This window comes from Melitaea cinxia, chromosome 25 (assembly GCF_905220565.1).
Source record: "Melitaea cinxia chromosome 25, ilMelCinx1.1, whole genome shotgun sequence".
NCBI classification, from domain to species: domain Eukaryota; kingdom Metazoa; phylum Arthropoda; class Insecta; order Lepidoptera; family Nymphalidae; genus Melitaea; species Melitaea cinxia.
In genome coordinates, this window is record NC_059418.1 from 2015372 (window position 1) to 2030625 (window position 15254).

At 35.6% G+C, this 15254-nt stretch overlaps 1 protein-coding gene across 1 annotated transcript in view; it reads right to left on the bottom strand.

The window, feature by feature from the left end:
- Window positions 1-822: 822 nt before the first annotated feature.
- The window catches only part of LOC123665812 (endoplasmic reticulum membrane sensor NFE2L1-like), a 135749-nt gene continuing 121317 nt past the window's right edge, over window positions 823-15254 (bottom strand). The window contains exons 11-21 of the mRNA XM_045600050.1: window positions 11333-11413; window positions 9992-10103; window positions 8041-8137; window positions 7095-7200; window positions 5466-5569; window positions 4946-5066; window positions 4417-4503; window positions 3821-3951; window positions 3322-3495; window positions 2668-2767; window positions 823-1766 (exon numbers count right to left, since the gene is read on the bottom strand). Coding sequence (XP_045456006.1) covers window positions 1705-1766; window positions 2668-2767; window positions 3322-3495; window positions 3821-3951; window positions 4417-4503; window positions 4946-5066; window positions 5466-5569; window positions 7095-7200; window positions 8041-8137; window positions 9992-10103; window positions 11333-11413 — 1175 coding nt within the window. The 3' untranslated portion in view covers window positions 823-1704. The remainder of the gene's footprint in view (window positions 1767-2667; window positions 2768-3321; window positions 3496-3820; window positions 3952-4416; window positions 4504-4945; window positions 5067-5465; window positions 5570-7094; window positions 7201-8040; window positions 8138-9991; window positions 10104-11332; window positions 11414-15254) is intronic.

Consider the following 15254-nt stretch of genomic DNA (forward strand, 5'->3'; position numbering starts at 1 on the left):
CTAAAAGATCAGTGGAACATCACTAGTTCCGATCTTTTACATTTAGCAGAAAAAAAAATCGAATATTTCTGAGGTTTCAACTGTAATAAAAAAAATTGGACCAGTCCATAAATAATTTTTGTTTTTCTGATACAATAAAAAAAAATTATACTGTCTATTTTTATATGATTTTCTTGTAAATAGAACACAATCGAAACCTTCATAGAAATTCCATATTTAATTTTGTACTTTCATCAACAGATTTTTTTCATATAAACGTTACCTAGATTTATTTATAATCCTAAATATTATACATAAATAAAATGTACTTAAAACATATATTACAGGAAAGCGCTTTATATTTAGTTATTGCAACACCGCGACGCACGTGACGTCATTTCCTCAAGTCTAAAACTGGCAACACTAAACGAAAATGGAATATAGTCACTATCACATTTAAAAAAAAACATACAAATGTACAATTTTTTTTCAACATAATTTCGAAACGACAAAGTCGGAAAAACTTTTTCCAAGCTTTAACGAAAAACGAAAAAAAAAAAATACTGATTTTTTTGTTCAAGTTTAAGAAAAATTAATTATTTTTTTAATCGTATACTTATACACATAAATTTTTACTAATTAAAGAAGACAAGCCGCTCGTATCGCGACAGTATTTCAAATTACTATTTATATAAAACAAAAAAATCACAAATTGCATATTTTTCGCATTTAAAATCAAAAACAGGTACTCTTTTGATATATATTTTCGATGTATATCCATTTTTATTTACCAGAAATTACATTGTTTTTATTAAATATATATTTTTATACAACTGGGTAAAAAGAAAAAAAAATCTTTCTAGAAACGTCTAAGAATCGACGCTAATTACTAAAAATTCTAACATTATTCAAAAAGCAGTCAAAACAAAATGGCGGTAAACGTATAGATTTAAAAATATATATAAAATAACGGAACTAATTTTCAAAAACTACTCGTCAACTTTCCCACAATTCCACTTACGACACATTCGAAAGTAAATTCCTTTGTACATAGATTTTTACTCATAATACAGACAATCTTAAAATTATATAATAATTTATATTATATAAGGCATAACTTGAAAAAAAAAAATTGGTTCCAATCCTCAGTGGCAGCAGTACATTAATGGTAATTTTTTTTTGGATTGGATAGAATGGATTTTGATGCAAGATGTAACTAATTTTGTAGTGCGGAGTAATTGTGGAATTTCTTGCCGATTCGTAGCTTCACTTTTAATGATAATTAATTTACTAAAAGTGAATATGATCATAGTTTGATTTTTGAATTCTATTTGAATAAAGATGTTTTTGATTTCGTTAATAACCTCCTGATATATAAATTATATTTTAAATTATTTATACTACTGTAATTTAAGAAAACTGCATTTAATTTATTATCAACATATTATATAAACAATATCAAATATTTTACAACAAAAAATAAACTTAAGTAAATTTTCGCTATCCGCCATTTTGAAATAATGACAGCTTAAAAAATAATTTTCGCGCGCTTTGTAAACAAAATCTTGACGTTTCGATAAACCCAATTGTTTTACAAAAATATGTCAATTTTGTTTAAATATCAATAATATTTGTAGAGATAACAAAAAACGTAATTTTTATAATATTTTTTGTTAAGTACGAATACTATTGTGTCAGAGCGTCTGCTCGTTTGTCTGTTTAGCACTAATCGTAGTGTTTCGCCTTGCGGTCCATTTCATCTTCTGACGAGCGGTTCATGGGATGATCTGTAACAAATGGATGAACAATTAATATATTTAATAATTTTAATTATTTTCTTATAACTATGATTCAGCCTGTAATATCCCACGGCTGGGCATAGGCCTCTGTCTCCATGTAGAAGAAGAATCAGAGCTTATAAATAATTCGGTTTTTAATCAACATTTTTTTTTCATATCTTTAACTAAATGCATGTTATGCATTATATTTACAAAGAAATACAATTAAGCTTATTTAATCTTTTATCTACATTATATCTGTCTAGTGTTAATCTTGTAACTTCTGTTAATAATAGAATATACAAATAATCCTAGTAAATAAATAAATAAATTATGAATTTTGTGGTTCTTTAATTTACTGTGTTGCAATCATTTTTCTGTAGACTAATGAAATTCTACTATTCTGATATTTTTTATTTTTTAATTTACTGTAATGCTTTTGATTTTTTGTGAGTCTGTTGGTATCAGCATGAATGTTGAGCGCTCGGCGACAGAGTGGGGATTACTACGCGCACTGTGGAGTGTTGCAAACCGAAGATAATTTTGTTCAGTGCAAAAATAAAAATAAGTATGTATTTATTTAGAACTCATTATGTATTATCATATGTGTATTTAGTACTTATTACGTTTTTACTGCGGCTTATGTGTACGTTTACAATGAAATATTGTATTTTGTTAATTTAATTTTTTAGTACCTTTTCCTGGTTTAATTTTTTTTCTCGTGTCTTATTGACATTGTGTGTCTGTTAGCGGTATGTATCTTGAAACATAATATTTTTGATTTCATTTCATTAAAAATTTATATCCATAGAAAATCGAAGTAACTTTGGAGGTCAGCGCTTAACATTCATGACTAAACCATAGATTTTTTTTGGTGTCGAATAAAAATTAAATAAAGACAGTTACATACCATGCTGCATCTTGGGAACAAGCACTACGTTGCCGTCAGCGGCTTGTTGAAGCGAGTACTGGTTAGAAGACAGGGGCCTGCCCTCGGGGTCGCGGAGGTTCTGGAAACAATTAAACAAATAATAAATAAAACGCACTCATTAATACAAAACACAGACATAAGAGGACACAAACACAAACGTCCAGACAACAAATATATTTAACTTTCCTAGGCCTTTCTTTAGGCAGATTGATTACAAGATTTAGACTCTTCCATTTTCTCACGTTAAAATAATGTAGCATTATATAATTTCAAAGCTTGTTTAAAATTGGTTTTGAACTTTTGACTTATTACAAACAAATTAAAAATCAAATAATTACATTTTTAAGCAATTATGAATGGAAGAGGATAAAATAAAATAAAATATTTACACATATAATACAAAATACAACACTATAAATTGGAATATACATATTAAATTTAATATAGAATTTAAATTACACAATTTAGATAACACATATTAAATAACATTACACATTAAAAATTCCAAATTTTAATCCCCCAAATTCCAACACTAAATTAAATATCCCCAAATCTACGAACACCAAATCAAATATCCCCAAATCCAATTACACGTACAAACACCAAATCCGATGTCCCCAAACCGTCACAAACCTGGAATACGTGTCTGTAGAGCGCCGCGAACCGCTCCTTGATCCTCTGCCTCTCGGCCAGTAGAGCGCTGTGCTCCCTCTGGGTGCGAGCCTTCCTATCGCGTACTGTACGGACCTCGTCTGCTAGAGACGTGATCTGATCCAGCTTCCGTTTGCGGCAGTTCTGAGCCGCTACCTAAAGTACGATACACACAATTTAATACCATCAGTTTCAGTTTAATTCGATGGATGACACCCAAAAGGGCATGAACCCAAGAAGAGTATGACACCTGCAAGAGCATAAATAATGCTTACAAGGATATGACACCTACAAGGGCATAAGGTATGACTAGCCTATGATAGACATGACTTTGCGGGTAGGTCCGGGTATATAAATTCAGCCTATAAAGCCGGTTATGAGACCCGGATAAATTTGATTAGAACGGATATTCACAGGTCGGGTCGCGTTATAGCAACATATAATTGAAGACATTTTCATATAATATGTACGAGAATATTACCTTGTTCTTTCCCCTCCGTCGGATGTCTCTGATGAGAGACAGTTGGGCTTCACTTAAGTCATGCTTCGATAGACGCTCATTGAACTCGTCCATAGGCAGGTTGATTATATCGTGAACTTCTAGAGGTATACCTGGGGAAGACGAATAGATAAATATTAAAATTAATATCATACAAAAAAAAAAAAAACTCAAAACCATTATAATTGACTGGTCCGCTGGCACAGTTTGCACCCCAGTTTCTCCTAAGGGTTGTTTTGTCCCCGTGTCTGAGTGTAATGTGTAATTACATAAATGTATATTTATCACGAAAACGAATATGATTCCTATACCAGTCGACTGCCGCCTAAAATACAGGAATTAAGTTGCTTAGCTTAGGAAAAGACGACCGTGTGTGTACATTACATCTATTTGTATAATTTCTACAATATTCACTTTTAATATATATAATTTAGATAGGTACGTAACAGACAACTTAATACATGATTTCTGTAACTTGCAAATGTTATGTGTCTTAAAACACGTACCGTGAAACATGTGAAAATTTCGTGTCATCAATTATCACGAATGTGTCTGCGAACATGTGAATGTTAACTCACCGAGTGCCTTGGCCCGTTTTTCATCTCTGCTGAGATGTCCCGATGTACTCCCGCCGTCCGATGTACTGCCGTCGGTTAGACGGCGAACTGTAAGCAATATCATATCATACGATTATGATGCTGTTATGATATTATGATATTTATGTGAAATTAATTTGATAGTATTGATTTTATTCGCATTGTTATTTATGTATTGTGATCGACGATTAATCATAGCGTGACGTTATAATATAGCCTATATCACTCATGGATAAGATAGCTATTATTATTTCTGATTCCTTTTTCATATTATAAATGTAAAAGTAAAATTTAGCTAGTCTGTATGTTACGTTATTACACCTAAAGCCTTATTTTGACAAATGTAGTCGATATTTATTTTTTGATTTAATGTTTGACCCCTCTCTATGTGAGAGGAAGAAGTCTGTGTCGCCCTAAATATATCCTGTGTGTATGTTTGTGTGTGTGTGTGTGTGTGTGTGTGTGTGTGTGTGTGTGTGTGTGTGTGTGTGTATAAAATAATCTCACAAACCTCTCTTGTCTCGAATCGGCTGTCTCTGCTCCGCAGTCGGTAGAGGCGCGCTGTATGTGTGGTTGTGCCTCACTCTATCTCCGGAACCGAAACCGAACCGAGTGGGGCTGGGCACCGTGCTCTAGGGAGAGACGGTAACATCAAATAAAGCCTATACCTGTGTTATGTACATTAGATATTGTAGATAATATGTACGTAAGCGGAAAAAATTAAAGGTCATTGACTTGTGTTAGAGCGTTTGTACAGTTTTGATACTTTTATCCAGCAAATAAATGATTAAAAATCAATCGAACTGATATTAAGAATAAAAAATGATACATTTCAAGTATGAAATTTTGTTAGTAAATTCTTAATGTGCGATATAGTAGAGAATGAAAAAAAACGACTAAGGTTTTATTAACCTTTCTTTAAATTTTTGCGTTTTTTTTTAAATTTAACTCAATACAACTCAATAACTATAGCAATAAGTTCTATTAATTAGTAACATTAATCGTCATTCTCACACTGCAAGTAAATTTACCTGCAGTAAGGCGTGGCTCGAGTGTGGCGTGTTCAAATCTAACGCAGGCTGTTGGAGAGTGCTGACGTGGGGCGGTGGAAGCTGGTGGCGTGGCGGGTACTCCACTGAAAAATTATCATATTTATTTGCTTACTTCTTATTGGCTGACATGTTAAAAAATGAAGTAAAGCAATAAAAGAGATTAAATATTTAACCCTAAGCAGTCGAGGGTCAAAAATAACCCCAAAGAAACTATTTTGCGTGATAGCTTCGAGATCCAAAGCCTTGTAATCCTGTGTGCTAACGCAATCTCACTACGTCGTGATGTGTCGCAAATGACGGACGACTATAACATTTCTAGAAGTAGGGTAAGATTTAGATCAGATTATTCATAAACATTTTTGAATATCATATCAAAAATTGACCGCTCCAGCGGGATTCGAACCCGCGTCTTCGACATACCGTGTCGACGCTCTAGCCAATTAAGCTATGGAACGATATACTCGCTAGAGCGAAACTTTTGATATGATGATTTTTACTTTCGGTTTAAGCGAACCGTGGCGCCGTCTATAGTGAGTTCTTTACAGAGACTCGTAACTATTCAAAGTTTCATATTACAATGAAAATCTTTGACAGGAGACGACACCATGCTATTTTTAATATGTACGATTTTTTTTTTTTTTTTTTTATTTTTGTGTTACCCACAATTAGGAATTCTAAACATTTTTGAATATCATATCAAAAATTGACCGCTCCAGCGTATATCGTTCCATAGCTTAATTGGCTAGAGCGTCGACACGGTATGTCGAAGACGCGGGTTCGAATCCCGCTGGAGCGGTCAATTTTTGATATGATATTCAAAAATGTTTAGAATTCCTAATTGTGGGTAACACAAAAATAAAAAAAAAATCGTACATATTAAAAATAGCATGGTGTCGTCTCCTGTCAAAGATTTTCATTGTAATATGAAACTTTGAATAGTTACGAGTCTCTGTAAAGAACTCACTATAGACGGCGCCACGGTTCGCTTAAACCGAAAGTAAAAATCATCATATCAAAAGTTTCGCTCTAGCGAGTATATCGTTCCATAGCTTAATTGGCTAGAGCGTCGACACGGTATGTCGAAGACGCGGGTTCGAATCCCGCTGGAGCGGTCAATTTTTGATATGATATTCAAAAATGTTTAGAATTCCTAATTGTGGGTAACACAAAAATAAAAAAAAAATCGTACAGATTATTCATTTTCATCCACTAGTAACATTGCGATACGGTTGTCATTCAAAAAACCGACCAAAACTTTAATAATTTATTGATAAAGCAGAAACCAACTAACTACTAAACAAATTTATCAATCCCGGAGTCGAGGGTTTTTTATGACCCCGACTTCAACTACTCTAAAAAAATTAGTGACTCCAGTTGAGGGTTAAATATTATTATAATACGGGAAAATTTATAAATACATTGAAAAGCAAATAATATATGAGAATGTTTCTGTTATTGAGAAATTAATTTATTTTGTAGCAGTCGTTATTAGTTACTACGTATATAATTAAAATATCAATGATAAAACAAAATTGATTTCAATTGTAAAAATAGCATGTGTCTAAAAACATGTCACACCACAAAATATGCGCATGTTTCGCGACTTACCGTTATGCATGTGTAGGTTCTCGTGATAAGTCTGCTCGCATTCGTATTTGACGACGCCCTGTGGTCGAGCTGGCGCCATTGGCTCTAGGGGGACTGGGGTTTGTTCCTGTGGCAAAAAAAAAAAACTATTTACTAGCAGTGCCTCGCGATTGCAGCCGCGTAATATCCGATCCTGAGGGAATGTCGGGATAAAAGGTGGTTCAGTACAATCCGTTGAGTGGGTTTTGCGTGACAGTCACAAACATTCTCATAAACTTTCGATTTATTTTTAATCTAAATGAAATATAATCTATGGTATAGGTAGCTGGTAGTAATAGTACTGGCTACTGTAGCCACTTCCGTACGGTATTCTAACATCTTAGCAGTGTCTATATTAACCGACTTCCAAAAAAGGTTTTTTTTTTAAATATATGTTAACTTTAGAAATTATGAAATGGACCGATTTCGATGATTTTTTTTTAATGGAAAGATAGTGCGTGTCATGTGGTCCCATTTAAATTTAATTGCGATCTAACAAGTATTTTTGGAGTTATATCGAATAATGCGTATTTACTTGACAATTTTTTCGTCGACTTACGTTGTATTATACCGCATAACTTTTCACTGGGTGTACCGATTTTGATGATTCTTGCTTTAATCGAAAGCTGTGTGAAATTTATATGTGACCACATGGTCACATATAAATTTTATTGAGATCTGATAACTACTTTTTGAGTAATCTTTTTGTCTTGATCGAGACATTGTAAACACTTTTTAAATAATCTTTGATAAGGCATATTTACTAGACTATTATTTCGTCTACGTTGTGTTACTTGTCGATGTAATTGAAGTCGGTTTTTTTTTCATTTGCGAGCAAACAATTACTTATTTATTAATGAAATAATCGCAAACGGATACATAATCAACTACATCTAGCAAAATAAAACAGGTCAAAGTCTCAAATTACCTGGAAACATCTCTTGCCGAACATATGATGTTTCTTCTGTGGAGCGTGTGAGGCTCTCTCCCTGCCGTACGCGCCATCGTACGGTCGAAATTTTGAACTGGTGACAATATTATTACACAATCTTACTAAAGTATTGAAGTAAAACTTCTTCATGGACGCTTGACTATTCTCCAAGTCAAGTTGCTAATAGGTCGGGCACATTTCATCAAAAAAATTATTTAATTATTATTATTTTTTTGTCTTCAAGCAAATGGAACGGGCTATGCTTGGGGTCTCTCTCAAAGACAGGATTAGAAATGAAACTATCCGCGAGAGAACGAAAGTAACCGACATAGCCCACAGAATTAGCAAGTTGAAGTGGCAGTGGGCTGGTCATCCGTGTCGCAGGACCGATGGCCGTTGGAGTAGACGGGTCCTAGAGTGGAGACCGCGTCTTGGCAAACGCAGTGTGTGACGTCCTCCGGCCCGTTGGACCGACGATCTACGTAAGATTGCCGGTGTAGGCTGGATGAGGATTGCGGAAGACCGGGATGTGTGGCGCGAACTTGGGGAGGCCTATGTCCAGCAGTGGACTGCGATTGGCTGAAGTGAGTGATTATTATTTTTTTTTTATAGAAGAGGGGGCAAACGGACAGTTGGCTCACCTGATGGTAAGTGAAAAACAACATCCACAAACATCCGCTAAATCAAAGGATTAGCAGGCGCGTTGCCGACCTTTCAAAAAGGAATATGCTCTTTTTTTGAAGGTCCCTAGGTCGTATCGGTTCAGAAATACCGTAGGTGGCAGCTGGTTCCATAAAGGGGTCGTGCGTGGCAGAAAATGGCGCAAAAATCGAGCTGTCGTAGACGTCCAGACATCGAGGTGATGTGGGTGAAATTTTGAATTTAGATAACTTATGATTTAAAAAAAATGGATAGGCGTGGAATTAAAGACGACATATCACATGTTCATGTAATGTGTTGATAGAGGAAGAACAATATCTAAGTTTTAAATTTTTTAGGAATTTAAAACTTAGATGTTGGGCCGGTGTAAGGTATTCTATCGGATCCCTAATCAGAAGCTGCTGGAATAAGTTTTGATTAGATTTTTGAAGTAAAGCTTCTTTACGCACGCTTGACCCGGGAAGTAAGCTGGTGAACGTGTGACGAGAGCGTTACGAAAAGTGTGATCGGGCGAGGCGAACGGAAATTGAGAGAAAGATATAAGTCAGTAAAGATAGGAAGACAGAGAGATATGAGTGATTGTTTAATATTTTCTCTATTGACAAGAGTTTGTCTTTCAAAGGTCATCATTATTAGTGCTAAGACGGCTTTTGTTAGACGGACTTTTTTAACCTGGAATGTTGTTATTTTCATTAATATAAATTCTGTGTGTGTTTGTGTGTAAATCAATAACACTAAGCAAATTTAAAAATATCTATATTTTAACATAGGATATATAATATGTACGATTTTATTTTTGTGTTACCCACACATTAGAAATTCTAAGCATTTTTGAATATCATATCAAAAATTGACCGCTCCAGCGGGGATCGAACCCGCTTCTCCGACTGACCGTGTTGGCGCTCTAGCCAATTAAATAACTCGCTTAAACCGAATATAAAAATCATCATATCAAAAATTTCGATCTAGCGGGTACATCGTTCCATAGCTTAATTGGCTAGAGCGCCGACACGGTCAGTCGGAGACGCGGGTTCGATCCCCGCTGGAGCGGTCAATTTTTGATATGATATTCAAAAATGTTTAGGATATATAATGTTATCCAGCAACCATAACTTGGTCATAATAGTTAACGAAATATAATCTCTAAGCGTACCAGTAGAAATCGCCTTTATACTGTTGTCATCGGTTTCATTCAATATAACAATAAATAATTTAACCTAATGTTGGCCCCTAGTGTTGCCCAGCAGTGGGACACATGTTGGTTCGTGGGTAAAGTAAGCTGCCTCACCTGTGAAACTCCTGCGCAGAGTCGCTCCCATCACACCATTCACCATCGGACAGCGACGGTACTCTTTCTGAACCCATCGATGACACTGCACTGTCAGAAGCGGAGTCTCGCTCTGATATTAAAAAAAAACTTATATATAAAATTCTCGTGTCACAATGTTAGTCAAAATACTCCTCAGAAACGGGTAGACCGATTTTTATGTAATTTTGTGTGTATTTCGGGTAGTTCTGAGAATCGGCCAACATCTATTTTCCAAACCCCTAAGTTATCAGGGGAAGAGGGAATTAAGGGGGTTGATAACGTATATGGCATAACAATGTTTGCGGGTTAGCTAATATATATATATATATATATATGGAAAATAAGCTGACGCGGCAAACTTCGTTCGTAAATATATATTTTTTTTTTTCAGTTATACAAAGAAAAATAAATAATTATCCAGTCTGCTGTAGTTCTCTTGAAAGTAACACGCGTACATTTACTTCGGCAATCAAACTTTCAATTGTATTCGCTCGCAAACGAAAAAAAAAAACCGCTACATCGACAAGAAATACAATGTAAGTAGACGAAAAAATAGTCAAGTAAATGCGCATTATCAGATATAGCTCGAAAAGTATTAAGATTAAACTTAAATGGGATCAAATGACACGCACCACCTTTCGATTAAAATAAAATCATCGAAATCGGTCCACTCCGTCAAATGTTCTGAGGTAACATACATTAGGAAAATTCCACGGATTGAAAACCGCTAAATCTAAGGAGCGATGACGCGTTAGCGCAATGGTCACAGCAATGGCTTGTAGCTGTTGCGCTGGCGCTGGCGGGTGCGATCCCCGCACGTGACAAACATTTGTATTGGTCATACAGATGTTTTGCCCATAGTCACCACGCTGGGCAGGCGGGTTGGTGACCGCAGGGGTGGCTTTGTCGCACCGAAGACGCTGCTGCCCGTCTTCGGCCTGGGTATTTCAAAGCCAGCAGTTGGATGGTTATCCCGCCATCGGTCGGCTTTTTAAGTTCCAAGGTGGTAGCGGAACTGTGTTACCCCTTAGTCGCCTCTTACGACACCCACGAGAAGAGAGTGGCTATATTCTTTGATGCCGTAACCACATAGCAAGCACATAAGTTTACGCCATTTTTGGCGTGAACTTGTGGAGGCCTATGTCCAGTAGTGGACTGCAAAAGGCTGCTGTGATACAGATGTTTGCCGTGGTCTGGGCGTTTGCGTTTGTGCTTGTGTATTGTGCGCTTCCGGATCCGAACCCCCGATACGGGATTAAATCCTAGTGGGAGGTGTTGGATGTTAGGCGTTTATATACTATAATTATATTAAAAACTTACCATTAGTAATTGGCATGTGGGTGTGGTTGTGTGGGACATGTGCAGCGGATGCGCCGTCCAACATGCGCATGGTGTACATGCCTGGAAAGAAACATGCATATTTAGCGATGTTACGTGTCGCTTAACATCAAGGTAGGACACGGCATGAAATATTTCATAATACCCAGGTCTAGGTCAGAACTCCAGGGAATGTTCGGAGGGTCGGCAACGTACCCCAACCGTACTCTTGTTTGTCACCTTTGTAGTATAAAAAAGCACGTGAATTTAAATTTAATACATTAAAAAGAACAATTTATTTATCATATTTATTGTATATTGCTTATCTAGAATAGATAGATTTTGTATTTTATTAATTTAGTACTTTCGAAAACTCATTCGGTTTTCTCAAAAGTACATTAGACTATAATGTAAGATAATAATTTGTATTGGTCATATATCCTCCATCCATGTCCTTGTGGGTCTCCTTACCGTGCCTCGGGGAATAAGACATCGGTCCCGGTTGTTATCATGTAGGTACACCTCTATTACTCATAGTAGGGAATATATTCGCCAACCCCTATTGGAGCAGCGTAGTGGATTAAAAGCTCTGATCCTTCTCCTACATGAGGAAAGAGCTAATTTACCTTTGCAAATTGCTAAATTTCAAAAAAATGGATCTTTGAAATAGAAGAAAAGCTGTTTATAATTATGTTAGAATATTGGCATGTAAAATTTGCAAGGTTTGAAACTAAACATGACATTAACTGAGGTAGGGCTCAGCGGGAAATTTCCTGCTCAAAATATGGAGCAGCCCGACTGGGGTAGTCCGTAGTACCTCGATCTTACAGAAGACCACAGCTAAATAATACTGTTTTAAAGCAGTATTGTGTTCCTGTTGGTCAGTAAGGTAACCAGAGCTCCTGGGGGGGATTGGAGATAGGGTCTGCAATGCGCTTGCCTCTGTTGTTGCAAGCAGCTATAAGCTATGGTATTAGCTTAGCATAAGGTGCGCCGTACGCTTGTTTGTCGACCTAGTTATATCTATAAGACCTTTGTACTCAACAAGAATATCAAATAAATTGAATAACATACATGTTTCAAAGCGGTATTGATGATTCGTAAAGATCAACAATCAATAAATTTTTAGGCAGTCATAAATTATATTTAAATTTTTCATAACGATATCATATCTCTGTTGTGATAAAATTTATTATTCATATTTTGATAAGCACTCGTACGACTTGAGAAAATATGTTTTGAGCGCCGTAATGTCTACGTAATCATTATATATTATACGATTCTTCTATATGTGTATTTGTAACTACTTTTTAAGCTGATTTCGAGGGTCGTTATGAGTCCAATTCCAACCACCGGAGCAAGCTGGGTTTCGAAATGGCTACAACACCGTGGACCACATCCATACTGTTCGGCAGATTATTCAAAAGACAGAAGAATATAATCAACCGCTGTGTATGGCATTTGTGGACTACGAGAAAGCCCTCGACTCTGTCTGAGACCCGGCCTGTCCTGGATTACCTGGAGAGATGTCATATCAACTAGCGATATATCGAGGTACTGAGGTATATGTACAATGCGGCGACGATGACCCTCTATATCCAAAACCGAACAGGACCCATTTCCTTCGTCGCGAGGTAAGACAGGGGGATATAATATCACCGAAACTGTTTAACATTGCGCTGGAGGACTTCTCCGAGACCTTGGATTCAGGGCGACGAGATATCAACGTCAACGGCGAATATATTCTTGCCCCTTCGTTTCGCCGACTATACGCAAGAAGCTGATCCAAAAGCTGGGCGGCCTAAATGAACTCTCCTGACGGTATTGTGTAGGTACGAATTTGTATAAAACGAAAATTATGTTTGACAAACAAGTTATACCGATACCGGGATAACCTAAAGCCACGGTATGACGTCACACTATTTTTTTTTAAATCATAAAACAATAATGTTTGCCCGACATTGTTTGACTCTTTCCGTGCATATTTATTTACACAATAAATAATCACCAACATATCATATAGTAAAACCTTCTCCGAAACACGCTGCATCTTATGGTATAAGTATTATACCGATCGGTTCAGTAGTTTTCGCAGTATAACTGGACAAAAAACCCGACTCTCCATTTATTATCTTTTATTGTATAATAAAAGATAAATATTACTATAGCTTTACTTTTACAACAATAATAATTTATTTTTAAAGTTTTACTTTGTAAAATGACGATTCGAAAGTGCTCTTGGGGCCTATTTGAATAAAGCTGTTGATTTTGATTTTATTTTTGATATGGAGAAAATAAACAGAAGATTGGTCGTATCGCTGAAATGACTATCTATTCCTACATTTCTACCCAAAGGTTCTACCTCTGGGTAGTAGCACACATTGTACAATAGTAGTTAGTTAAATAAAATTATATATCTCAAACAAATCTTATAAAAACATGGACACATGAAGACAAAATTCTCATAGACCGCATATTCTCCTTTTTCGCATTTTTAATTTTCGCATTGGTCACAGCGTCTCAGCGATCAACAAACACGTGTTCGCAGACACATACATACAATGTCGCGCTCTGGCCGTTTGTGTTTTTTGTGTTACCAGACACAAAATCTCATCTTACTTCACAGTTGATTGGTATATATATATACCTACATATACCTACATACATAAACCATCGTCATGACCTACACATAACACACGTAAATACACTCGACACTTGGGTATTTCCATCTCATATTTCGGTAGGATTTTATTTTGACGTTTATCATACAATTGATAAGACCTTACGATAGATGATAAGCTTGGACACGAGTCAAGGTGGCTTTGGCATGTCTCAATTAACCTGAATATGTATCTGATGACTTTGTTCTTTTGAAATAATATCGAGGCCGTCGTGATAAAAACGAAATCGCGTCAATAGAGTCTGAATTTAATTTTAGGCCATTATATGACGCCTAGCAACTATAGGTACGTTTTCTTTGTAATAGTTTTTTTTTTTTTGGATTTCAATATTAATAATTACGTATTAAATTATCTGTCGTACTACATGGTATAAAACAAAGTCGCGTCCCGCTGTCTGTATGCTTAGATCTTTAAAACTTCGCAACGGATTTTGATGCGGTTTTCTTTAGAAAATAGAGTGATTCCAGAGGAAGGTTTATATGTATAATTCATTCATAATTAGAGGAACACTGATAGTTTTTGATTATTATTATTTTTTCCTTTGAAATATTACAGAATATAAAAAAAAAAATTATATTTAACCAACGATTTAACCTCTTTTTTTTACTACACTATCCTAAGTTACACTGACATGTTTAATCACCTACAATAATCCATACCGAATGATCCAATTTACCACTTAAGATAGCCTATGTAACATCACAACCTAGCTGTTATCACACATGACAACCGAGCGTATTACTAATATTTGTTTTTTAAATTCGTATAAAAATAAAGTTGCTAGTATAAATATAGTTCTTAAAAATTTGCGTCATTTTGTCAATACTCTATATATTAATACGTGAAGCAAAAACTTTGTACCCCTATTTACGGAAATCGCGTGGACGAAGGAGTTTTTTTTTTTTTTATGTCAAATAGGCAGGCATTTGACCACAATCTCGATCGAGTTTGAAATTTTGCACACTTATAGTTGATATAGAGGAGTGCAGAATGCTAATATTTTTTAAACTTATAAATATAATATACATTAAATCAATAAAACAAAAATCATTACACACACTACCATATATTTGACACACAAACACATACTAGGGGAGAGAGGGGCTTGTTGTAACAGGGGTAAGTAGTAACAGGCTCTTTTCACTAGGATCTTAAACTTTATCAACGCATTTCTTTGACTCAATTTAACCTACAAACCGCGCTGCATCATGTTGCCATAGCCAGTGTCCCGCCAGCCGGCGCAA